Source organism: Pelophylax lessonae (assembly GCF_965119305.1).
Source record: "Pelophylax lessonae genome assembly, chromosome: 2".
Taxonomy (NCBI): domain Eukaryota; kingdom Metazoa; phylum Chordata; class Amphibia; order Anura; family Ranidae; genus Pelophylax; species Pelophylax lessonae.
The window spans coordinates 733,536,998-733,564,703 of record NC_138769.1 but is presented as its reverse complement, the minus strand read 5'-3'; the positions used below and the strand labels follow the sequence as shown (position 1 = coordinate 733,564,703).

General features: G+C 47.8%; 1 protein-coding gene across 1 annotated transcript; it reads left to right on the top strand.

Moving 5' to 3' along the window:
• Window positions 1-1,120: 1,120 nt before the first annotated feature.
• LOC309548343 (uncharacterized protein) lies at window positions 1,121-27,706 on the top strand (the record flags this gene model as incomplete). The annotated part of the gene is made up of 4 exons (XM_082248281.1): window positions 1,121-1,286; window positions 11,245-11,435; window positions 23,248-23,418; window positions 27,570-27,706. The coding sequence occupies exons 1-4, from the start codon at window positions 1,123-1,125 to the stop codon at window positions 27,704-27,706; spliced, it is 663 nt and encodes a 220-aa protein (XP_082104407.1). The 5' UTR covers window positions 1,121-1,122.

The following is a 27,706-nucleotide window of genomic DNA, read 5'->3' as shown; positions in this document are numbered from 1 at the left end:
ACTGCGGCGGTCAGCCCCTCACAGGCAAAGTGACGTATGGGTACGTCACTAGCCTGTGAGGCTCTGGAGAGCGAGCGCACGCCGCCGGAGGCACGCTCCCTCTCCCGCTCGGTCACGGACCCCCCCCGCGCGCGTGTGCCTGGCAGACCCGAAGTCTGCCGGGCACTCGCAATCGTCCGTTAGAGCGGGAGAAAGGCAAGCGGCTGATGTAAACAAGCCGCCTGTCATTCTCCCCTGTGTATGAACAGTGATCATACCCTTCTACTATGTAGGACCGTTGATCACTGTTCCTACACCTCAAGCCACAGCCAATCACAGTTAGAATCACGCCCCTAGGGACACACACAACCCCCTCCCTCTCAAAAAAAGTTAACCCCTTCACTGCCAGTGTCATTTTACAGTAACAGTGCATATGTATAGCACTGATTACTGTAGAAATGTCACTGGTAACCCCAAAAGTGTCAAAAATGTCAGTCAAGGGTCCGATCTGTCCGCCGCAATGTCGCAGTCCCGCAAAAAAAATTGCAGATCGCCGCCATTACGCGTTAAAAAAAAAAACAACAAAAATGACAAAAATCTTTCCCTTAGTAAACGCAATTACTTTTGCGCAAACCAATCAAAATACGCTTTTTGCGATTTTTTTTTTTTTTTTTTTTTACCAAAAATATGTAGCAGAAAACAAATTGGCCTAAAATGTTCAAAAATTTTGATTTTTACATTTTTTTTTTTGGGAATTTCATATAAAATAATGTGAAAAATATTGTTATTTTTGCAAAATTGTCGCACTTTTTTTGTTTATAGCGCATGATCAAAAAATCGCACAGGTGATCAAATACCACCAAAAGAAAGCTCTGTTTGTGGTTAAAAAAAAAGGACCTCAAATTCGTTTAGGTACAGCGTCGCACGACTGCGCAATTGTCCGTTAAAATCACGCAGTGCCGAATCGCAAAATAGGCCCTGGTCAGGAAGGGGGTAAAATCTTCCGGGGCTTAAGTGGTTAATGTCCGGGGCTTATTCATAGTTGCAGACCTGAAATATAAGCGCTGGGTGGCCGATTGGGGAAATGCCTTCCACAATTTTCTTTCTCTATGATGACATTGGTACCTCTCCCTCATAGTCAAGATGGATCCTGAGAATCGGGCATGGACCACAGCAGAGAGGAACACTCTTCTGGACTTAATCCAGGATGGGGGCTTCATTCCAGGGCTGATGCAAGAAGGATTCTCAAACTTGGCTGCCTTCGAACGCCTCAGTGTCCTACTGAACCGCTGCAACATCAGAGTCAGGTGAGGGGGTCATTCATTGCTTTATTACAGTGAATGGGACAAAAGAATTAATTTTGGATTGGAAAATTCCCAATTTTAGGAAACATTATTTTCTTGTGACCAACCTGCTTGTAGGCTGAAGGGCTGGGGAGGACCCAGGTGGTAGGCAACCATTTGGAAGACTCAGCACACACAGTGGTTGGAAATATTGTGGAATATATTGTTAAGAGTTCCATGTACAACAATTGAGATTCTTCAACAGTTATAACTGAGCGTCAATACCCGCACAGGAGAAGGAACTACAGCAGGAGAGCGGAAGGCTGAGGCTGGTGGCACCTGGACACATAGGATGAAGGCAGGCAGTGGCAGTAAACTCAATAGCGGAGAAGTCTCCAACGTAGTCTGCGCCAATCCCTATACTGCCCCTCCTCCTCTGGAACCTGCCCCATGCATTCTCCCTGACTAGCGGGTTCCAGGTATGGTATTTGTATAGTTACATTGAACCAATGTAAATATATACCAGGCCTGGAGTTCTTTGATAATTTTTTCCTCCTCCTAAGTTGACAATGTACAGGCTTGAAGATTGCCCACTTAGGTCTGAGCACTGCATCCTGGAAGGAGATCACATGCAACCCCATACCTGGAAGAAAGGGGTATTTATTAACCACTTTACCACCGGAGGATTTTGCTGTCTTACGTCCAGGCCACTTTTTGCGATTCGGCACTGTGCGACTTTAACTGACAATCGCGCGGTCATGCGACGCCGTACCCAAACGAAATTTACGTCCTTTTTTTCCCACAAACAGAGCTTTCTTTTTGTGGTATTTGATCACCTGTGCGATTTTTACTTCTTGTGCTATAAACAAAAAAAGAGCGTAAATTTTGAAAAAACAACATTTTTCACATTTTTTTATATGAAATTCCCCCCCCAAAAAATGTAAAAATCAAAATTGTTTTACATTTTTGGCCAATTTGTTTTCTGCTACCTATGTTTGGTAACAAAAATCACAATAAGCGTATTTTGATTGGTTTGCGCAAAAGTTATTGCGTTTACTAACTAAGGGAAAGATTTTTGTCATTTTTGGTGTTTTTTTTTTTTTAACGAGTAATGGCGGCGATCTGCGATTTTTTTTTTTTGTGGGACTGCGACATTGCGGCGGACAGATCGGACCCTTGACTGACATTTTTGACACTTTTGGGGGTACCAGTGACATTACTGCAGTAATCAGTGCTATACATATGCACTGTTACTGTAAAAATGACACTGGCAGGGAAGGGGTTAATTTTATTGGAGAGGGAGGGGTTAATGTTTGCCTGGTGCTTACTAACGTGTGTGGGGGGGAGGTGACTGAGTGACACAGGGACAGATTGCAGGTTCAGCTATGCTGAACCCTGCAATCTGACCCTGTCTGTCACTTAGGAGATCCGCCCGCTTTGTTTACACAAGTGGGCGGATCTCCACACTCGATTCCCCGACGATCGGGGGAGGAGGGGCAGCGGTGATCGCCGCTGCTCCTCCCCTGGGCCGACTCCCGCTGTAACTGAATACAGCGGGAGCAAGCCTCCAGCGGCGCACGCGCGCCGCCGAGAAAGGGGAGTGTCTGGCGACGTAAGTCTACGTCGCCAGACGATAACGAACCACTTTGCCGCAGTAGAGCTCTAGTGAGCAGACGGCAAGTGGTTAAGGACTCTGTTGCAGGTGAGCACAGCAAAGTCGAGTATTGGTAGGTGTGGATTCTTCTTACAAGAGAACCTATCACTAACGTAAAGTACAGTTGTGCTCATAAGTTTACACACCCTGGCAGAATTTGATTTCTTGGCCATTTTTCCGAGAATATGAATGAAAAACACAAAAACTTTTCTTTCACTCATGGTTAGTGATTGGCTGAATCCATTTATTATCAATCAACTGTGTTTACTCTTTTTAAGGGTGTTTTCACACTAGCACTTTTGGTGCGCACCCGGGTTCGATTGACGTCAGAATTTGGTTCTTTTTGATGATGTGAACACTGTCTTTGAACTCGGGTGCGCACCCACGAACCGTACCCGAGTCCACTTAAAAAGGGGGGTTTGGGGTAAGGTTCATGTGAACTCCAGTACGGTTCGCTTCTGATGAGAACGCAATCGTACCAAAGCAAGCAATTCTATCCATTTTGGCACCTTCTCGTTTACAACGGTTGCCAAGCAACATGAGTATGCGCCGGCTGCAGCTTGATGACACAAGTGTACCGCGGTTCGGATACAAAAATCAAATGTGAACACAGTCCATCGAGGGCAGGGGGAGGGGGGAGCAATCGAACTCGGGTTCGGACCAGGCAATCGCACCAAGTGTGAAAACACCCTAAATCATAATAACAGATCCTACCCAAATGGCCCTGATCAAAAGTTTACATACCCTGGTGATTTTGGCCTGATAACATGCACACAAGTTGACACCAAGGGGTTTGAATGGCTATTAAAGGAAACCATCCTCATCTGTGATCTGTTTGCTTGTAATTAGTGTGTGTGTATAAAAGGCCAATGAGTTTCTGGACTCCTGACAGACCCTTGCATCTTTCATCCAGTGCTGCACTGACGTTTCTGGATTCTGAGTCATGGGGAAAGCAAAAGAATTGTCAAAGGATATGCGGGAAAAAGGTAGTTGAACTGTATAAACCGGAAAGGGATATAAAAAGATATCCAAGGAATTGAGAATGCCAATCAGCAGTGTTCAAAGTCTAATCAGAAGGTGGAAAATGAGGGGTTCTTTTGAAACCAAACCACGGTCAGGTAGATAAACTAAAATTTCAGCCACAACTGCCAGAAAAATTGTTCGGGATGCAGGGAAAAAACCCACAAATAACTTCAGGTGAAATACAGCACTCTCTGAAAACATGTGGTGTGGCTGTTTAAGGAGGCACTTGAAGAAAGATTGGCTGCATGGTTGAGTCACCAGAAGAAAGCCATTACTACGCAACAGTGGCGGCTGGTGCTCAAAATTTTTTTTTGGGCAGGGTGGGGGGGGCGCAAACAGAAAAATCGAATAGGCATTGCTTTGCGACAAAAAACGCGGCAAAAAATTGCATGATTTTGAGGTCACAAAAGTGTGAAAGGGGCCTTCAGTAATTAAAGTATAGTGTGCCCCCTTTCAATGCAGAGTGACCACAGCGTGCCCCCTTTCAATGCAGAGTGACCACAGCGTGCCCCCTTTCAATGCAGAGTGACCACAGCGTGCCCCCTTTCAATGCAGAGTGACCACAGCGTGCCCCCTTTCAATGCAGAGTGACCACATCGTGCCGCCTTTCAATGCAGAGTGACCACAGCGTGCCCCCTTTCAATGCAGAGTGACCACAGCGTGCCCCCATTCACGGCATAGTTAGCACAACGTGCTCCCATTCACTGCATAGTTAGCACAGCGTGCTCCCATTCACTGCATAGTTAGCACAGCGTGCCCCCATTCACTGCATAGTTAGCACAGCGTGCCCCCATTCACTGCATAGTTAGCACAGCGTGCCCCCATTCACTGCAGAGTTAGCACAGCGTGCCCCCATTTACTGCAGAGTTAGCACAGTGTGCCCCCATTCACTGCAGAGTTAGCACAGCATGCCCCCATTCAATGCAGAGTTAGCACAGCGTGCCCCCTTTCAATGCAGAGTTAGCACAGCGTGCCCCCTTTCAATGCAGAGTTAGCACAGCGTGCCCCCTTTCAATGCAGAGTTAGCACAGCGTGCCCCCTTTCAATGCAGAGTTAGCACAGCGTGCCCCCTTTCAATGCAGAGTTAGCACAGCGTGCCCCCTTTCAATGCAGAGTTAGCACAGCGTGCCCCCTTTCAATGCAGAGTTAGCACAGCGTGCCCCCTTTCAATGCAGAGTTAGCACAGCGTGCCCCCATTCAATGCAGAGTTAGCACAACGTGCCCCCTTTCAATGCAGAGTTAGCACAGTGTGCTCCTTCTCAATGGAGAGTTAGCACAGCCTGCCCCCTTTCAATGCAGAGTTAGCACAGTGTGCCCCCATTCAATGCAGAGTTAGCACAACGTGCCCCATTTCAATGCAGAGTTAGCACAGCATGCCCCCATCAATGCAGAGTTAGCATAGCGTGCAGAGAGACCAGCGTGCACTTACCTGATGCAGCGGCGGCTTCTCCTCAGTCCTCCGCGTCTCCCGAGTCCTCCTCCTCCTCCTTGGCCAATCGCAAAAGTTCGCCTTTCGGCCAATCAGGAAATGGGGGCTGGACGCATGGATGGGGGGCGGTGCCCCTGCGCCCCAAACACACCGGCCGCCACTGCTAAGCAAATGCCACAAAGTATCCCGCCTACAATACACCAAACAGCACAGAGACAAGCCTCAAACCTTCTGCCACAAAGTCATTTGGAGTGATGAGACCAAAATTGAGCTTTTTGGCCACAACCATAAACGCTACATTTGGAGAGGAGTCAGCAAGGCCTATGATGAAAGGTCCACCATTCCTACTGTGAAACACGGAGGTGGGTCGCTGATGTTTTGGGGATGTGTGAGCTACAAAGGCACAGGAAATTTGGTCAGAATTGATGGCAAGATGAATGCAGTATGTTATTAAAAAATACTGGAGGAAAATTTGCATTCATCAGCCCGGAAGCTGCACATGGGACGTACTTGGACATTCCAACATGACAATGATCCTAAACACAAGGCCAAGTCGACCTGTCATTGGCTACAGCAGAATAAAGTGAAAGTTCTGGAGTGGCCATCTCAGTCTCCTGACCTCAATATCATGGAGCCACTCTGGGGAGATCTCAAACGTGCCGTTCATGGAAGACAGCCCAAGAATTTACAGGAACTGGAGGCTTTTTGCCAGGAAGAATGGGCAGCTTTACCATCTGAGAAGATAAAGTTTTCCACCAGCTCTTTTGTTGATGGTCGATTTGTAAAACTACCATAGATGTAGGCAGATGCAGTCTATTTTCTCCACTGCAGGTAGCGCTCAACCGCAGCGACAGGGCAGAGGGAGAGGAAGTCAGGAAGAACATTTGGGTTACTGGGGCAGCGATCCGGTTGGATGCTGACAGCCCATGTGACTCTGGTGGCCATCTTGGGTCAGGCAGAATCTATTTAACCACTTCAATACCCCTTCCTGCCCAGGCCATTTTTTTAGCTTTTAGCGTTGTCGCACTTTGACAATTGTACGGTCATGCAACACTGTACCCATGTGACATTTTTATCATTTTTGTCACACAACTAAAGTTTTCTTTTGGTGGTATTTAACCACTTAAGCCCCAGAAGATTTTACCCCCTTCCTGACCAGGGCCTATTTTGTGATTCGGCACTGCGTGACTTTAATGGACAATTGTGCGGTCGTGCGATGCTGTACCCAAACAAATTTGGCGTCCTTTTTTTCCCACAAACAGAGCTTTCTTTTGGTGGTATTTGATCACCTGTGCGATTTTTTTTGATCATGCGCTATAAACAAAAAAAGAGCGTAAATTTTTCAAAAATAACAATATTTTTCAAATTTTTTTTATATGAAATCCCCCCCCCCCCAAAAAAAAACGTAAAAATCAAAATTTTTTAACATTTTAGGCCAATTTTTTTTTTTTACCATATGTTTGGTAAAAAAAAAAATCGCAAAAAGCGTATTTTGATTGGTTTGTCAAAAGTTATTGCGTTTACTAACAAAGGGAAAGATTTTTTTCACGCGTAATGGCGGCGATCTGCGTTTTTTTTTTTTGCGGGACTGCGACATTTCGGCGGACAGATCGGACCCTGGACTGACATTTTTGACACTTTTGGGGTTACCAGTGACATTACTACAGTAATCAGTGCTATACATATGCACTGTTACTGTAAAAATGACACTGGGAGGGAAGGGGTTAACTTTATTGGAGAGGGAGGGGTTAAGTGTGTCCTAGGGGCGTGCTTCTAACTGTCATTGGATGTGGCTGTGTGTGTAACAGGAGAGATCTACGTTCCTACATAGCATAGAACCGTATGATCTGTGCTTTTACACAGGGGAGAATGACAGGCGGCTTTGTTTACATTAGCCGCCTGCCTTTCTCCCTCTCTACCCGACGATCGCGAGTGACCGGCGGACATCGGGTCCGCCGGTCACACGCGCGGGCTTCCTAGTGAACGAGCGGGGGCGGGAGCACGCCTCCGGCGGCGCGCGCTCGCCCCCTATTGGCTCCCAGGCTAGTGAAGTACCGTTACGTCACTTTGCCTGGGAGGGGTTGACCACCGCTGTATATAGTCGGGCGGCGCTCGGCAAGTGGTTAATCACCACTGGGTTTTTTTTTTTTTTTGCTAAAATAAATAATCTTGAGTCATAATTGTATACCAAAATGTTGCATTTTTGGTAAAAAAATAACCCAAATCAGTGTATATTGTTTAGTCTGTAGAAAAGTTATAGCGTCCACAAACTATGGTATATACAGTGGATAAAATGAGTATTGGACGCATCATAATTTTCCTAGGTAAATACACTATATTGTCAAAAGTATTGGGACACCTGCCTTTACATGCACAGGAACTTTATTGGCATCCCAGGTACAATACTGAGTTGGCTCACCCTTTGCAGCTATAACACCTTCAACTCTTCTGGGAAGGCTGTCCACAAGGTTTAGGAGTGTGTCTATGGGAATGTTTGACCATTCTTCCAGAAGCACATTTGTGAGGTTATGCCCCGTACATACGTGCAGATTATCTGAAGACTTTTGTCTTCAGATTTACCTTTTCTATGTAGTGCAAGGGCCTGCCGGATTGCATACAAATTGAAAGTGTTTAGGTTTGACCTCATATTATATGGTTTTGGTAAGTCTGCAAACAAAAGTCTTCAGATAATCTGCACGTGTGTACGGGGCATCAGGCACTGATGTTGGATGAGAAGGCCTGGCTCGCAGTCTCCGCTCTAATTCAACCCAACGGTGTTCTATCAGGTTGAGGTCAGAACTCTGTGCAGGCCAGTCAAGTTCCTCCACCCCAAACTCGCTCATCCATGTCTTTACGGACCTTGCTTTGTGCATTGGTCCAAATCATTTGGTGGAGGGTGGATTATGGTGTGGAGTTGTTTTTCAGGGGTTGGGCTTGACCCCTTAGTTCCGGTGAAGGGAACTCTTAAGGCCTCAGCATACCAAGACATTTTGGACAATTTCATGCTCCCAAATTTGTGGGAACAGTTTGGGGATGGCTCCGTCTTGTACCAACATGACTGTGCACCGCACCAGTGCACAAAGCAAGGTCCATAAAGACATGGATGAGCGAGTTTGGGGTGGAGTAACTTAACTGGCCTGCACCGAGTCCTGACCTCAACCTGATAGAATACCTTTGGGATGAATTAGAGCAGAGACTGCAAACAATGCCTTCTCTCCAACATCCGTGCCTGACCTCACAAATGCCGTTCTGGAAGAATGGTCAAACATTCCCATAGACACACTCCTAAACCTTGTGGACAGCCTTCCCAGAAGAGTTGAAGCTGTTATAGCTGCAAAGGGTGGGCCAACTCAATATTGAACCCTACGGACTAAGACTGGGATGCCATTAAAGAGCAAGTAAACCCTCCTCTGACACTTTAACCTATAGGTAAGCCTATGATAAGGTACTGTAGGTACTGTAAATATCTCCTAACCATGTACCGTTTAGGAGATATTTACCTTACATGCAGCCAGTGACGTCAATGGCGCATGCGCTCTGAAGGAACGGCCTCTGGTGCCGTTTCTTCAGAGCCCCGTGCCGTGACTGTCGGCTCCCGCGCGCGTGCGCGACGTCACCGCGGCTCCGGCCAATCAGATGCCCGGATGCCGCGATCCCGGAAGACGGGCGACTGGACATGTCGCCCGTCATACAGGTGAGCGGGCTGCACGGCGGGGGCTCGTTCTAAGGTAAGTATTGCATAATGAGCTAGTATGCGATGCATACTAGCTCATTATGTGTTTCTCTTACAGGTTGCCAAAAAAAAAAAAAAAAGGTTGTACGGGTTTACAACCTCTTTAAAGTTCATGTGTGTGTAAAGGCAGGCGTCCCAATACTTTTGGTAATATAGTGTATATTTGTGTGAAATAAATGATATAGATTTTGTTTGGGTACAGTGTTGCATGACCATGCAATTGCCAGTTAAAGTAGCACAGTGCCAAATAGAAAAAAATGACCTGGTCATTTAAGGGGTAAATGTACCTTTGCGGGTCTGGAAATGGTTAACTGGAAATTGATCAGTGTTAAAGGGCCCTTATTGTGTTTGGGTTGGATGGATGTGGATCTATCAGAATCTCTGAATCATAACATAACAAATGAATCCATAATTTTGTTGCTTTTCTTATGTTATGTTTCAAAGATTCTGATCCACCCCCATTAACCCAAACAGGGTGCATAGGTAATCTCCCAAAATAACGAATGAACATGTTAAAATGAATATAGGCAATCTTCTGAAATAACTTCCGAAATACGAAGCAAATCTCACCTCCATTTCTGGATATCTGTTAGCCCCTCCCATTAGTGGTGCAAATTTAAACAGGCATGGCAGCATGAAGAAGGAATGCTGCCCATTGGAGTGTGGCGGGTATATATGTACCTACAGTATCTCACTCTCTCATACTGGTTTTTGGAAGTTTAACATGGCACCTCATGGCAAAGAACTCTCTGAGGATCTGAAAAAAAGAAATGTTGCTCTACATAAAGATGGCCCTAGGCTATAAGAAGATTGCCAAGACCCTGAAACTGAGCTGCAGCACAGTGGCCAAGACCATACAGCAGTTTAACAGGACAGGTTCCACTCAGAACAGGACTCGCCATGGTCGACCAAAGAAGTTGAGTGCTCAGCGTCATATCCAGAGGTTGTCTTTGGGAAATAGACGTATGAGTGCTGCCAGCATTGCTGCAGAGGTTGAAGGGGTGGGGGGTCAGCCTGTCAGTGCTCAGACCATACGCCGCACACTGCATCAAATTGGTCTGCATGGCTGTCATCCCAGAAGGAAGCCTCTTCTAAAGATGATGCACAAGAAAGCCCACAGACAGTTTGCTGAAGACAAGCAGACTAAGGACATTGATTACTGGAACCATGTCCTGTGGTCTGATGAGACCAAGATAAACGTATTTGGTTCAGATGGTGTCAAGGTTGTGTGGCGGCAACCAGGTGAGGAGTACAAAGACAAGTGTGTCTTCCTACAGTCAAGCATGGTGGTGGGAGTGTCATGGTCTGGGGCTGCATGAATGCTGCTGGCACTGGGGAGCTACAGTTCATTGAGGGAACCATGAATGCCAACATGTACTGTGACATACTGAAGCAGAGCATGATCCCCTCCCTTCAGAGACTGGACCACAGGGCAGTATTCCAACATAACGACCCCAAACACACCTCCATGATGACCAATGCCTTGCTTTGCTAAAGCAGATGAGGTTAAAGGTGATGGACTGGCCAAGCATGTCTCCAGACCTAAACCCTATTGAGCATCTGTGAGGCATCCTCAAATGGAAGGTGGAGGAGCGCAAGGTCTCTAACATCCACCAGCTCTGTGATGTCATCATGGAGGAGTGGAAGAGGACTCCAGTGGTAACCTGTGAAGCTCTGGTGAACTCCATGCCAAAGAGGATTAAGGCAGTGCTGGAAAATAATGGCGGCCACACAAAATATTGACATTTTTGGTCCAATTTAGACATTTTCACTTAGGGGTGTACTCACTTTTGTTGCCAGCGGTTTAGACATTAATGGCTGCGTGTTGAGTTATTTTGAGGGGACAGCAAATTTACACTGTTATACAAGCTGTACACTCACTACTTTACATTGTAGCAAAGTGTCATTTCTTCAGTGTTGTCACATGAAAAGATAGAATAAAATATTTACAAAAATGTGAGGGGTGTACTTACTTTTGTGAGATACTGTATATACAGATCAGTTAGTATTGATCAGCCTACCAGGAGCAGCACTGGGGTGCCCAGTTGATGGTCACTTGACTGCAATGGAGACATGGAGCTGATCTGTGCCATGTGCTGACAGTATGAAATAATACATCTCTGTTCTCTGTGTGTCCCCTCAGTAGGAATCAGGTGGAGGCACAGTGGCATCTTCTGAAGGAGGAATTCTGGAAACGGAAGAGGATGGTGGTTGACTGTCTGAGCCAAGATTCTGTGCTTACTTCAGATTTCCCATTTTATGAGGAGCGGCGGGGGCAAATACTCATTTCACGAAAACCAGCCAAAGTCCGCAAGATGGAGGCCGACAGCAGCGGTGAGCGAGGAGCTTACAGTCTAATGAACAGCTATGAAGATTTTCTGTTATGTAGCTTTGTACAACCAACGTTGAGTCAGTCACATCCAGGGCCACTGTTAGGGGAGTGGGGGGGCGCCAGTCCTCCTGTAGGGGGCCCGGGCCCATAGGGGGGCCCAAACAGCACAGGGATTCAGTGTGGTCGGGCGGAGGGGCGATTACTGAAGGATGCCTGTGCGGCTCTCTGCAGCAACTGAAAGCCAGTTTCTCTCCGTCCTGACGGCTTTCAGCTGCTGTAGAGAGAGACGAAGACACAGGGCATTGTTCCTGTAATTGCTTCCCTGGCCCCCCTCCCAGTTATCTCTGTTTTTGGACCTTCACCCCCCATGTGCCCCCCTGTCAGTCTGACACCCCCAGAATTTTAAACATTATAATAAATAATTTTTTAAAATTGTAAAATAAAATAGTTTTAAAGATGTAAAAAACAATTAAAAAAGGGGCTAATTCACCCGGGTTCTCTGTTATGTTTGTGTTCACTAATAATGATTTTAGTGTATTTTAAGTGACAATATTGCTTTGATATATTGGGAAGGGGCCCTGCTAGGTAGGCTGTATGGGGCCCCATGATTTCTAACAGCAGCCCTAGTCACATCAGTTATACATTTATATAGCTCTGACATATACCACAGTGCTGTACAGAGATCACTGAGCCAATCACATCTCTGTACCAGAGGAGCTTACACTCTAATGCCCCCTCCCCCACAATCAAACACTATTATTATTATAATACATGTATATAGCTCTGACATATACCGCAGTGCTGTACAGAGAACACTAAGCCAATCACATCAGTCTCTATACCAGAGGAGCTTACACTCTAATGTCCCCCCACAGTCACATCAGTCTCTATACCAGAGGAGCTTACACTCTAATGTCCCCCCACAGTCACACACTATTATTATTATACATTTATATAGCTCTGACATATACCGCAGTGCTGTACAGAGATCACTGAGCCAATCACATCAGTCTCTTTACCAGAGGAGCTTACACTCTAATGTCCCCTCCCCCACAGTCACATCAGTTTCTGTACCAGAGGAGCTTACACTCTAATGCCCCCCACAGTCACACACTATTATTATTATACATTTATATAGCTCTGACATATACCGCAGTGCTGTACAGAGATCACTGAGCCAATCAGATCAGTCTCTGTACCAGAGGAGCATACACTCTAATGTCCCCTCCTCCACAGTCACATCAGTCCCTGTACCAGAGGAGCTTACACTCTAATGTCCCCTCCCCCACAGTCACACACTTATATTATACATTTATATAGCTCTGACATATACCGCAGTGCTGTACAGAGATCACTGAGCCAATCACATCATTTGTACCAGAGGAGCTTACACTCTAATGCCCCCTCCCCCACAGTCACATCAGTCTCTGCACCAGAGGAGCTTACACTCTCATGTCCCCTCCCCCACAGTCACATCAGTCCCTGTACCAGAGGAGCTTACACTCTAATGTCCCCTCCCCCACAGTCACATCAGTCTCTGTACCAGAGGAGCTTACACTCTAATGTCCCCTCCCCCACAGTCACATCAGTCTCTGCACCAGAGGAGCTTACACTCTAATGTCCCCCCACAGTCTCATCAGTCTCTGCACCAGAGGAGCTTACACTCTAATGTCCCCCCACAGTCTCATCAGTTTCTGTACCAGAGGAGCTTACACTCTAATGTCCCCTCCCCCACAGTCACACACTATTATTATTATACATGTATATATAGTTACATAGTAGATGAGGTTGAATAAAGACATCAGTCCATCCAGTTCAACCTGTATAGGTGTGTGTGTCAGTGGCCTGCTCATTTCCCATAACCCTGAATGTTATGATCTGTGAGATCCACGTCCAAAAGTCTTTTAAAAGTTGCCGTACTCCCCGCAGCTACCACCATTTGTGGAAGAGAGTTCCACATTCTCACCGCTCTTACAGTGAAGAACCCCCTACTGCCCCCTACGCAGCTTAAGGTTAAACCGCCTCTCCTCTAATCTCATTGTGTGGCCACATGTCTTCTTGCACTCCTTGGGACTGAATAGTTTTCTACCTATGCTGGGATCACCATTGATGTATTTGTAGATCGCTATCATGTCCCCTCTCATGCGTCTCCTCTCCTCTCCTCTAATCTCATTGTGTGGCCACATGTCTTCTTGCACTCCTTGGGACTGAATAGTTTTCTACCTATGCTGGGATCACCATTGATGTATTTGTAGATCGCTATCATGTCCCCTCTCATGCGTCTCCTCTCCAAGGGGAACCAATTAAACGCCTATAAACGCTCTTCATAATTAAGGTCCTCCAATCCCCTAATCAGTTTAGTTGCCCTTCTTTGGTCTCTCTCCATTTCCAGCACATCTTTCCTCAGGATTGGCGACCAGAACTGGACAGAATACTCCAGATGTGGCCGGACCAGTGTTTTATAAAGTGGAAGGATTATAGTCTTATCTCTGGAGTATATCTCCTTCTTTATGCATGCTAATATTCTGCCGGCTTTGACAGCTGCAGCTTGACATTGCATGTTATTACTTAGTCTATCCTCCACTACAACCCCCAAATCCTTCTCCATTCTGGATTCCCCCAGAGGTTCCCCCCCACCCCAGAGCATAATTCGTGTTTATGTTTTTTTGCCCCCAAGTGCAGTACCTTACATTTCTCTGCATTAAATCTCATTTGCCACGTAGTTGCCCACTCTGTTAATATAGGTCTGACATATACCGCAGTGCTGTACAGAGAACACCGAGACAGTCACATCAGTCTCTATACCAGAGGAGCTTACACTCTAATGTCCCCCCACAGTCACATCAGTCTCTGTACCCGAGGAGCTTACACTCTAATGTCCCCCCACAGTCACATCAGTCTCTGTACCAGAGGAGCTTACACTCTAATGTCCCCCCACAGTCACATCAGTCTCTGTACCAGAGGAGCTTACACTCTAATGTCCCCCCACAGTCACATCTGTCTCTGTACCAGAGGAGCTTACACTCTAATATCCCCCCACAGTCACATCAGTCTCTGTACCAGAGGAGCTTACACTCTAATGTCCCCCCCACAGTCACATCAGTCTCTGCACCAGAGGAGCTTACACTCTAATATCCCCCCACAGTCACATCAGTCTCTGTACCAGAGGAGCTTACACTCTAATGTCCCCCCACAGTCACAATAGTCTCTGTACCAGAGGAGCTTACACTCTAATATCCCCCCCCCCCACAGTCACATCAGTCTCTGTACCAGAGGAGCTTACACTCTAATGTCCCCCCACAGTCACATCAGTCTCTGTACCAGAGGAGCTTACACTCTAATTGTTATACCTGAAGGGTTTCACATGTACTGTCACTTTAAGGCTGGCTCCACCCAGGAGTGATGACAAGGGTCAAGGGGCAGAGTGGCCATCTTTAGACACATGTAGAGATGTATGATATGCAGAGCTGTCCTGTAATGCTGTACAGTGAGTCCTGAATAAACAACCGTTGTTCCAGACCAGAGTCCTGTGTCTCTCACAACACGGAGAATATAACACTGGCGACGAGGATGGGATTTACAAGGTTACTATCCGTGTGAGAAAGGAAAGGAAGAAAAAAAAAACTCTGGATTGTCAGGAATACAAAACCCACAGAGCCCAGCAGGAAAATGTCATTGATCGGGACATTAAGTGAATTTGATGGCGAACAGACAACGTGGAGCTCCTGGATTGAAAGATTAGAACAATATTTCTGTGCAAATGCCATCCCAGACGACAGGCAAGTAGCAGTTTTTCTGACACTGGTTGGTGCTAGGACATATGACACTCTTAGGGATCTCCTTTTCCCTGAAAAACCAGCAACTAAGACTTTGGCAGAGCTCCTGACACTGTTAGGGAATCACTTCCAGCCTAAACCACTAGAGATTGCAGAAAGATTCCGGTTCTATCAGCGGCAGCAGCAGCCGGGTGAAGATATTAAGGCTTATGTGCTCGCCCTTCGCAGACTAGCCTCAACCTGTTCTTTTGGGGAGTATTTACCAACTGCACTGAGGGATAAGTTTGTCATGGGACTGAATAGTGAGTCTAGCCAAAAGAGACTGTTAACAGAGAAAGACCTTACCCTTACAAAGGCAATTGAGATAGCTTCAGTGATGGAAATGGCTGTGAAAGATACAGAAGCTTTGAACCCCCAGAGCAGAAGGGGAGAGGTTAAAGAGGAAGTTTTCAGAACAGCAGTCAAGCAAACTGCAGCTAACGGTAAATATAGACCCTCACCAACCAGGACGTCAGCTTGCTACCGTTGTGGGAATACAGACCATGATCACAAAGTCTGCCGGTTTAAGGATCAGCTCTGTCATAATTGTGGAAAGGCAGGCCATCTGAAACGAGTCTGCCGTAGTAAGAAGGTGCGAAATAAACAACCTCTGAACCCCAGGACAAAGGCATATATGGTGGGAAGATATACATCGTCATCTGAATCAGAGGATGAGGAAGTGCTCCACAGATTGGACATACATCATATGCATTCAGCACCCTCTGCAATGACTGTAGAGGTAACCGTGGAAGGAAAGAAACTCAAGATGGATGTAGACACAGGAGCAGCAGTTTCAGTTATCACCCAGAAACAATGGAGAAAACTTCTGATCCGAACAACTGTCCGTCCAACACCAATCAAACTGCAGACATATTCAAAGCAGATACTCCACCCACTGGGGTACGTGAAAGTACAGGTATCCTACAAGGGTCAGACAAAGAGAATGCCATTATATATCCTAGAACATGGGGGACCCCCTCTTTTTGGGAGAGACTGGATTGCTCACTTTGGCATGCCAGACATCGCCATTAACCCCTGCAACAGCGTGACCATCCCATCAGGGGATGAAGAGGGATGGGTGAAGTCCCTGAAACAGCGATTCCCGCAAGTCTTTGATAACCATTTGGGAAAAATAAAGCATGACTGTGTGAGACTCAGGCTGAAACCCAATGCCCAGCCTAGGTTCTTCAAAGCTCGGACGGTACCTTTCGCACTCCGAGCAGGTGTGGAAGCTGAACTAAGCCGGCTGGAGGAACAAGGTGTCATCTCAAAGGTAGAGCACAGCGAGTGGGCATCACCAGTTGTACCAGTAAAGAAAGCGAATGGGGACTTACGCATTTGTGGCGATTTCCGCATGGCACTAAATTCTCAACTGGAGATAGACCAGTATCCCCTACCCAGAGTAGATGACATTTTTGCCTCTCTTGCAGGAGGTCAAAAGTTCACCAAGCTTGATCTCAGGCAAGCTTATTTACAGTTTGAGGTCCACCCTTCGTCCCGCAAGTTTCTAACAATCAACACTCACAAGGGACTGTATGAATACAATCGGATGGTGTTTGGGGTAGCCTCCGCCCCAGCCATTTGGCAACGCAAAATGGATGAGATTTTGGCGGATATTCCTTTCACACAGTGCCTGTTAGATGACATGCTCATCACGGGCCTGACGGACCAGGAACACAAGCATAACGTGGAGCTTGTGTTGGCGAGACTGCAAGAACAGGGTCTAAAAGTGAACTTGGCGAAATGCCAATTCATGGTACCTAAATTGGAGTTTTGTGGCCACCTTGTGGATGCAGAGGGTATACACACCACGGAAGCCAAAGTTGATGCTTTAGTAAAAGCTCCAGCCCCGACCAACGTCCAGCAGCTGCGATCATACCTGGGCTTGCTGAACTATTACCACAAATTCCTGCCGGATCTAGCACACACTGTGTTTCCATTAAACAAGCTTTTGGAGAAACACTCCAGATGGAACTGGTCGGCTGCATGCCAACGTGCTTTTGAAGTTTCTAAGCGAAAGCTGTTGGCGTCACGCATGCTCGTGCATTATGACCTCCAAAGGCCTCTCACCTTGGCTTGTGATGCCTCACCCTATGGTCTAGGGGCTGTACTATCTCACGTTTTACCAGATGGGTCAGAGAAACCTGTGGCATTCGCCTCCAGGTCCTTGACAAAAGCAGAAAGCAATTACTCTCACATTGACAAAGAGGCTCTGGCGCTCATATGGGCAATTAAGAAGTTTCATCTTTACCTGTATGGTAGGGAATTCACCATACTGACTGATCATAAACCACTCCTTCAGATCTTTAGCCCTGACAAAGGCATCTCCCAGACGACTGCAGCCCGTCTTCAACGCTATGCCCTATTCTTGGGAGCATATAGCTACAAAATCCAGTATCGCAGCCATGATGCCAACGCTAATGCAGACGCCATGTCCCGTCTGACAAGGACATTAACAGACTCTTCTCCACCTGTCAAGAGTTGTCGTTACACCAGCCTGTCCTTTCTGTCTTCCGGGGAAGTAGCAGCCCATACAGCCAAGGATACCTTCCTTAAGACAATACTCTCCTGGGTACGGTACGGTTGGCCTGCAACTGTCACACAGGATTATGAGCCTTACTTCCGTAGGCGTCTGGAATTAACTGTGTCTGGCAACTGTGTTTTATGGGGAGACCGAGTGATCGTTCCACAGACCCTCCGGAGACACATTCTGGAATTGCTACATACTGGTCATCCCGGGGGCACACGTATGAAACAAAAGGCCCGAGGCTATGTGTGGTGGCCGAACCTCGACTCCGATATCACGACATATGTGAATGCGTGTGCTGGATGTGCACAAACTGCGAGAGACCCTCCTCGAGGGTGCGTCCAGCCCTGGACTTGGCCCACGGTTCCCTGGTTTCGCCTACACTTGGACTTTGCAGGCCCGATCAGAGGACACACCTTTTTGATCATTATTGATGCCCATTCAAAGTGGCCTGAGGTCGTTCCTGTTACTCAGCCAACGACTAAGGCGACGATTTCCATACTGTTACATCTCGCTGCTACGTTTGGATACCCCAGAGAAATTGTCACAGACAACGGTGCACAATTCACAAGCCAGGAGTTTCAGGGTTTCCTGACTGCCCACAACATCAAACACAAGTTGACCGCACCTTACCACCCGGCTACAAATGGTCAAGCAGAAAGGTTTGTACAGACCTTCAAACGCTATTTCAAAGCTACTGTGGCTACAAGTAAACAACAGTCCCTGTCACCCCAGCAGCTGGACTCCTTCCTTTCTGCTTACAGAACCACACCACATGCAACCACTGGGAAAACTCCAGCTGAACTTCTTTTGGGTCGGCAGCCATGGACTGTTTTGGATATGCTCCGCCCTCAAACGGTCCAGGAACATGTACGGCAGTCCCAAGACAAGAGGGTCGAACACGACGAGATTCCCCGGTTTACAGCCCAGCAAAAGGTATGGGCCCGATCTTATGGCGCTTCCAACACTCGTTGGATTCCTGCTATCGTCGCAGAGACTTTGGGACCCAAAATGTATAGGGTCTGCCTGGAAGATGGTTCCATTTGCAGAAGGCATGCGGACCAATTGCGTCCTCGTTCTCAGCTGCCCGAATCCCTGACATCGGCTGCACCTCCAGTGTCTCAAGGATCTGCTCCTACCGGATCAGGAGGCATTGAGACTGATGCTTGGGGAGACTCTGAACTTTTGAACTCAGCTCCAACAGAGCCCTCCAGCCCTGGTCCAGAGGTCTGCTCACCCTCTGAGCTAGGGAATCCCCTCTTGGCCCCGCCGGTGTCCATTCCGGCCAGCCCTGCTTCCTCCAGCCCCGAGTCGCTGGGTGCCCGTCCTCAACGACACTGTCGCCCTCCTGACCGGTTTCAAATGCAAGACCGGTTACGAGACTTTCGACGGGCCCGCCGAAAGTGATCCGCTGCCATTTTCTCCCCGGAGCTTCCCTGGAAGTTGTTCTCACATCCGGACATGGAAGAAACCATGTAAATCTCCTGAGTTGGAGGACTGTATTGGACAATTATGAGTTACTGTTTTATGCCTGTTCTTGTTTTGTTGTTTTTTTTTTTTGTTTTTTGTTTTTTTTTTTAGGTATGGATGGAAGGTGTTATACCTGAAGGGTTTCACATGTACTGTCACTTTAAGGCTGGCTCCACCCAGGAGTGATGACAAGGGTCAAGGGGCAGAGTGGCCATCTTTAGACACATGTAGAGATGTATGATATGCAGAGCTGTCCTGTAATGCTGTACAGTGAGTCCTGAATAAACAACCGTTGTTCCAGACCAGAGTCCTGTGTCTCTCACAACACGGAGAATATAACACTAATGTCCCCCCACAGTCACAATAGTCTCTGTACCAGAGGAGCTTACACTCTAATATCCCCCCCCCCACAGTCACATCAGTCTCTGTACCAGAGGAGCTTACACTCTAATGTCCCCCCACAGTCACATCAGTCTCTGTACCAGAGGAGCTTACACTCTAATGTCCCCCCACAGTCACATCAGTCTTTGTACCAGAGGAGCTTACACTCTAATGTCCCCCCACAGTCACATCAGTCTCTGTACCAGAGGAGCTTACACTCTAATATCCCCCCACAGTCACATCAGTCTCTGTACCAGAGGAGCTTACACTCTAATATCCCCCCCCCCCACAGTCACATCAGTCTCTGTACCAGAGGAGCTTACACTCTAATATCCCCCCCCACAGTCACATCAGTCTCTGTACCAGAGGAGCTTACACTCTAATGTCCCCCCACAGTCACATCAGTACACTCTAATATCCCCCCCACAGTCACATCAGTCTCTGTACCAGAGGAGCTTACACTCTAATGTCCCCTCCCCCACAGTCACACTTGTAGCACTGTCCCCGTAGGGCTTGCTGTGTGATGACTTCTTAGGCCACCCTCTGATTACCTGCAGACAGTTGCTGGGAGTCTTCCACATATCCCCTCCTTACTCCCCGTTTTGCCCGTTACTTAACCACTTCAATACAGGGCACTTTCACCCCCTTCCTGCCAGGGCCAATTCTTAGCTTTTAGCGCTGTTGCATTTTGAATGACAATTGCACGGTCATGCAACACTGTACCTAAACAAAATTTATGTCATCCCCCCCCCCCCCCCCCACAAACAGAGCTTTCTTTCGGTGGTATTTGATCACCACCAGGTTTTTTCTTTTTTGCTAAACAAATTAAAAAAGACCGAAAAGTTTGAAAAAAAATAATAATTTTTTTTTTGTTTATGTTATAAAATTTTGTAAATAAATACGTTTTTTCTTGCACTGATGAGGCCGCACTGACAGGCACTGATGAGGAGACACTGATGGGGTGGCACTAATATGCAGCACTGATGGGCACTGATAGGCGGCACTGATATGTGGCACTGATAGGTAGCGCTGATATGCGGCACTGATGGGCACTGATAGGTAGCACTAATATGCAGCACTGATAGGTGGCATTGATGGGCACTGATAGGCGGCACTGATATGTGGCACTGATAGGTAGCACTGATATGCAGCACTGATGGGCACTGATAGGTAGCACTAATATGCAGCACTGATGGGCACTGATAGGTGGCATTGATGGGCACTGATAGGCGGCACTGATGGGCACTGATAGGTGGCACTGATGTGCACTGATAGGCAGTACTGGTGGACAATAATGGGCACTGGTGGGCGGCACTGATAGATGGCAATGGTGGGCACTGGTGGGCAGCACTGATACATGGCAATGGTGGGCAGCACTAATGGGGAGGGCACTGGCAGGCTCCCTGAGCCCTGATTGCCATCCCTGGTGGTCATGGGTGGGCATCCCTGGTGGCTCTAGTGGCATCCCCTAAGGGTCTGCACTGGTAATCAATGCTCTGATTACCAACACAGATGTCCCCCCCCCCCCCTGTCAGGAGAGCCGCAGATTGGCTCTCCTCTACTCGCGCCTGTTTTTATGTTTATTGTGGACTTGGATGGGAGAAGGGAATAGCTGGATACTCCAACTGAACTATTCACAGTAGATAAGGACAACTCTCACTTGGCCTCACCATTACTTATGGAAGCAGACACTACTTTTACCATACTGCCCCTTGTATGGAAGAATTGGGTCTTCTTGCTCTCTCCAGCAGCAGACTTGATGCAACTTCTTTATCTTCAGGACAATCTCTAGCATCCTCTTGATTGACAGCCGTCCATTGACTCTTCCACCTACAGAGATGGCCCTCACAGGAAAGGTCCCATGACAGATCTGTACCCACAGTAGGTAGACTCAGATCCATCATGGTGTCTCCCTTCTAGTCATCTCTGCAGGACCTCTGGATTCAGCTTCTCTCTCTGACATTCAGGCCCTCAGGTCACCCCCCCCCCCCGCGCTATGTATCCTGGGCTCCGTTTGCCCATCTGCGGGCCCGGGCCCCTTCTGGTTGTTGATCGTTGAAAGCTTCCCTGGCCATAAAGGCTGGGAAAGAATGTAATGCAGTGCTATGTGTATTGCATTACATTTAGTGGAGCACAGGGGAGACATGCAGAGTCTTTTAGATCCTGAACGTCTCAATAAAGAGAACCAGTCACCCAAAAAAAAAAAAATCATCACATAGGCGACTTTTTGTCCCCTATCAGTGGTCCTCAACTCCGGTCCTCAGGGCCCACTAACAGGCCAGATTTTAAGTATTACCTTGGGGACATGCAGACTAGAGTACTGCAATCACTGAGCAGCAAATGATATCACCTGGGATGTATTTCAGTTATCTTGCAAATCTGGCCTGTTAGTGGGCCCTGTAGGCCAGGGTTGAGGACCACTGCCCTATTTGATGTAAAAAAAAATAATTAAAAAATGTTTTTTAATTGTAAAAAATTAAAGTTACACCCAAGCACATAACCTCCCCCCCCCCCAAAAAAAAAAAAAAAAAATTGAGGCTCCCCACCCCCACATATACGCATGTACGCAACGTAAATGCACTCGGTGGGGCGCCTACGCCTGAAAACGTTGATTGCGATACACATGTTACATATCGCCACGCATACTGGAAAGAGAGAAATAATTCTGGCACCCGATCTCCTTCGTAATGCTAACCTGATGACTTATAGGGGGCTTTTAAAGGGTCGCCTATGGAAAATATAGGGTACTGACATGTTGGGTATCTATTTACTCGGTGCAACCTCAACTTTTATATTTTACCAAAAAAACGGGTAATTTATTGCGCTTTTGTGCCCACACTACGCATGTAGGCAGGTGCAGTCTGTATTCTCCACTGCAAGTGGCGCTCGATCGCAGTTGCAATGCAGGTGGGGGAGGAAGTTTAGAGAAACTTGGTTCCTCTTTGATTTTCTCGGTCACAGAGAGGCAGCTATCCGAATGGATGCCGCTATCCCATGTGGCTCTGGTGGCCATCTTGGGTCAAGCAGAGTCTATTTAAGACTCTGGCTCCCAGACTTGGTTCCTCTATGATTTCCTTAGTCACAAGGAGGCAGCCATCCAATTGGATACAGGCACCCCATGTGACTATCTTGGGTCAGACAGAGTCTATTTAAGATGCTGACTTCCAGGCTTTGTGCACTTTTTGTGAGTGGCTAGTTTATGGAAAGGAACCCTGTCTATCAGGAACAACAAGAGACAGGTAAAGGTTCCATGGGAGTAGGGACAGCACAGAGACTATATCTACCTTTCAAGGAGTCCCCCCTTTTGGGTGTGGACCGGCCAGGCCGCAATCCTCTCCTCCATGGCAAACACTGTCGTAGTCATCCGGATTGCATCTCGTGGATCCACCGCTGCCTCAGTTGTAAGTGGCTCCCGCTGGGCCTGTTGCGTTTGCGGAACTGTTCTTCAATACACTGTCAGTGCTAAACTTGGACTCTGTGTGTTTACTGCTGCACCTCACCCACATGCAGATTGCTCCTAGAGTGGTGGCCATCAAACTCAACATTGTAAGCTTAGAGTGTTGCCCCATCAGACTGCAGTTCACAAACACCTCATACATGTTATTTTCCTTCATATTGCAGGGCTGGAGGCTCCTTCCCCGCTGGATTCGGAGGACCCGGTCATATCAAGAAGCCTCAGGGAGGAAGAGGTGGAAGTAGTGCAGAATGATGCTGGGCCCGATGTGGAGGAAGAGGTGGAAGAAGTGCAGAATGAAGCTGGACCCCATGAAAATGCGGAGGCTCCTGGAAGAGGTGCAGATCATATTTTGTGGAAGCAACTGTTGTCTATAACATCTAATCACTTTCCTTCATTGTATGGCCACATTCAGATGGGCATACTAAAGTATGCACCTGTGTTCGCTCGCATGCTCGGTACACCTGTGCATCCATAAGCAGGCAGTCATGTTCTCGTCAATTTGGTTGCAGAAGCTGCACAGATACAGTGGCTTTTCCCAGTTTGACATCCCTGTGAGTACGGATGCATGTCCCCGAATGCAGAGAGAATGCAGTGTGAGATAGGGGACACCCACCCACATTCACACGACTGTCAAATTGGGAGCAGCAGCTGTGTCTGTGCAGCCGAGACTGAAAAAGCCCGTGGTGTACGTGCCCCTGGGGTGGCAGCCCAGGGGTGCCTCAATTCTCACTGGTGAGGGGCAGCTCACCTGAGTTTTTTGGCACCTTGGTCACTGCACCACACACACTTTTTCCGCACCTGCCTCTTGGGGCCGGCCTTTTGGCTGGCACCAGAGGAATTTTTTATTCCTGGCCGGGGGGCCTGTCAAGGTCTTGCACTTTGACACTACCCGCACTTCTCCACTTCCCCTTCCCCACTCTTTTTTCTTTGTTGTGTGTCCATGTTTGTCCTTTTGGTTGTTGTCACTTGCACGATTAGTACGGCGTAGGTCCTTGGGAGGGGGTGGATATGGCCCACCTAGTACTTGGGGTGGGCTGTTTCGGCAGTCCCCCGGGAGAACGGGGTCTGCCTGGTTTCGGCTGGGCAGGCCATAGTGAGTACCTCAATCCCTGTCAGGAGTCTTGCGCCCCGGGGGATCAGGGTCAGGGCCCTTCCTTCTCGGAGGAGGGCCATGTGTACGCCTAGTGCACTTTTTGTGTGTCTCACGTTTGCGTATGTGCACTTTTTTATGCACTGGGTGTAGCTTTTGAGTGTGTTTCACACGCCACGGGCTTTAGAAAAATAATTGCTGTGTCTGTGCAGCTGCCTCATCCCAGTTGATATGAATGGCTGTGCCTGCACAGAACATCAGAACATTGCACGCAAACCCAAACTTTTGCATGGGTGTACACTTTAGTTTGACCGTGTAAATGGGGCCCATAAATGAATTGGCTTCCGTAGAATGCTCTCCTATTTTTGCAGTTTTTTACACATCATTTTTTTTTTCTGTAACCAAAGTGTTGGTTATTGGTAGACCAAGCCCATAATTTCCCCCCTCGTCTGGCCACGTGGGGTAACTTCAAACACCATCTCTGCTCCAGGCTTTGTGTAGATTGTGCTGGCCCCCTCCAGTGTCTGTACCATTCATATCGGTAGTCAGGTAACTACATGATAAACAGACCTACAAAGTGAACCTGTACTTCAAATTCATCTGGCAAACAAAAAACCCCTGCTCCTGCTTCCTCCAGAGTTTGCTTGGGGTTATTTGAGCAATTTTTGACTCTCAGTTAAGTAGCCAATGAAACAATAATATTTTTAGCCATCTATAAGGCAGGCCATACACAGTCTGAATCCTGGCTGGTTCAGCAGGAACCGGCCGAGATTCGAACCGTGTATGGGCAGGCTGAATGTATTAAGTCGATCGATCTACCAACTTGGGTTAAACCAGCATGCCGGGCTTTACCTGTGATTATTGCTGCTATAGCCGCTAGCAGGGCTTTTTTTCTCAGAAAATAGCTACAGGAACTCAACCACGAACCCCCAAAAAATCCTTTCCCACACATACGCACCCTCCAAACCACATCAACTATTGGGTGTGGTCAAATTCCACTAATACTGGTAGGGTCTTAAAGGGGCATTGAATACAAGGAGTGTATTCTGTACAGAATGCAGAGTTTGGGTGTAGTTGCACACAGAGTGCAGAGTTTGGGGGTGGTTGCACACAGAGTGCAGAGTTTGGGGGTGGTTGCATACAGAGTGCAGAGTTTGGGGGTGGTTGCATACAGAGTGCAGAGTTTGGGGGTGGTTGCATACAGAGTGCAGAGTTTGGGGGTGATTGCACACAGAGTGCAGAGTTTGGGGGTTGTGCACACAGAGTGCAGAGTTTGGGGGTGGTTGCACACAGAGTGCAGAGTTTGGGGGTGGTTGCACACAGAGTGCAGAGTTTGGGGGTGGTTGCACACAGAGTGCAGAGTTTGGGGGTGGTTGCACACAGAGTGCAGAGTTTGGGGGTGGTTGCATACAGAGTGCAGAGTTTGGGGGTGATTGCACACAGAGTGCAGAGTTTGGGGGTGGTTGCACACAGAGTGCAGAGTTTGGGGGTGGTTGCACACAGAGTGCAGAGTTTGGGGGTGGTTGCACACAGAGTGCAGAGTTTGGGGGTGGTTGCACACAGAGTGCAGAGTTTGGGGGTGGTTGCACACAGAGTGCAGAGTTCGGGAGTGCGCTGCATACATAATAAGGGGTTCAGCAGTGCACATATAGAGTGCAGAGTTTAGGGGTGCACTACACACAATACAGAGTTCAGCCTTCTTCCACAGTTGATTACCTCTGCATTTCCATCCACATTTCATTTTCACCCCTCTTCAGCTCTGACCTCTGCATTCAACCCCCCTCTCCACTGCCCCATCTTCTCCCCACCTCTTTAAAATGTCCACATGTCTTAACTTTTGTTGCTGTATTAAGCTGAAGCACCAAGTCGGCTCTAATATCTCCCGATACACTGTATTTGGCTCCGCCTCTCTCACACTCAGAAAGATCATCCAGTGAGGGTGTAGGCATCTACACGGTACCCTGGGCACCTGAATCTCCCCTGTCCCCATCCTGCATTCAGTGGGATCCACCCAGAATATCAGATCTGGGGGAGCCATTGGGAGACAAGCTGTCACATGTAAACACTGAAGCCGGACTTCTGTGTTTACAGTGATAGTGGTGAGCAGGGAGCAGTTGGCCTGAGCCAGAGGTGGTGGAACTGAGTTCCACCAAGTTCCAGCTGAAAAAAAGTCCTGGCCACTAGCAATAATCACTGTTTTCTCTTGGAGGGGAAGGATAGGGGAAGCAATGGCCCGGCAAGAGGGATTCCTGCATCAAATCTGTCTGTGTTGATAGTGGAATTAGGAGAATTTGGTTGCAGGAAAGAAATTTGCTCCATGTATGGCTGGCCTAAGGAGGTTTTTCTTGAAACTAACTACAAATTAAAGAAGCATTCTTCCCAGTGACCATTATGCTAATGTATTGTGATCTGTAGATAGAGTAATTGTTAGCAGGGGTTTGCTGGGACCAGAACATGATTTTAGGGGTTCCTCGTTGATGAAAAGATTGAGAAAGGTTGGTTTAAAAACAAGACACTACTGACCTTTTTAGCTGCAGGCATGTCAAGTGGCAGTGGGCTGCCCTAAACTATGAAGGCACCATCAGTTGGAAAGTCAGCCTCAGCCCAAGGAACCCCAGGCAACCTCCAGAGGAACCCTAGAGTTCCATGGAACCCTGGTTAACCATGGTTGGTCTAATCCAGTGATAGCGAACCTTTTTTGAGCCCGAGTGCCCAAAATGCGACACAAAACCAACTTATTTTTTTCAAAGTGCCAACACTGCAATTAATAACAGCCACAGATAATGTCCGCAAGGGCCTCTCACCAATCCCAGCGACACAGCAACACTTCCTTCTGAACAGATGTCCACTCACTCTCAGTTGCCCCTGGCAAGGCCTGCAACTGGCACTGCAGGGGGGATATCCTCACGATCTCAACCTCTCTCTCTCTCCCCATAGTCTTCCAGGACTAAATGTCCCATGGTGCACTTGTCAACCTCCTCATTGGTGCTTGGCTTCAGCCAATGGGGAGGCAGGAGGAATCAAAGAGGGCAGCGATCTCTACAAGTGCAGCTCTGTCCCTATACAGCACTGCTTGACAGAAGAGCGGGGAAATACACTGACAGTCCACGCTCGCCTCCCCCTTGTCATAGTGCCGCTGCCGTGCGTGGGGAGGGAGGATTAGAGAGCCCAGGCATCAGCGGTGGCAGCTTTGCAGTATAGCTGGCGTGCCCACAGAGAGGGCCCTGCGTGCCAGCTGTGGCACGCGTGCCAAAGGTTCGCCATCACTGGTCTAATCCAATCCTCCTCCCACTTGCACATCGCTATCTGCTTAGAAACTGAGTAAACAGTTTGCCATTATCTGACTGTGTGTGTTTTGTGTCTGTGCGAGTAACACTCGGCTCTGTTCCTCCCCAGGTGTGGAGCCCTCTTTGGATCTGCAGTGGTGTAGGCACGCTCTCAGTGCTATAATCCAGAATTTCCAGTGGCTGCAGGAGTGTATCCAAGACGTCTTGAGAGTTATTGAGAGGGTGAATCACATGTCTTCCTTCTAA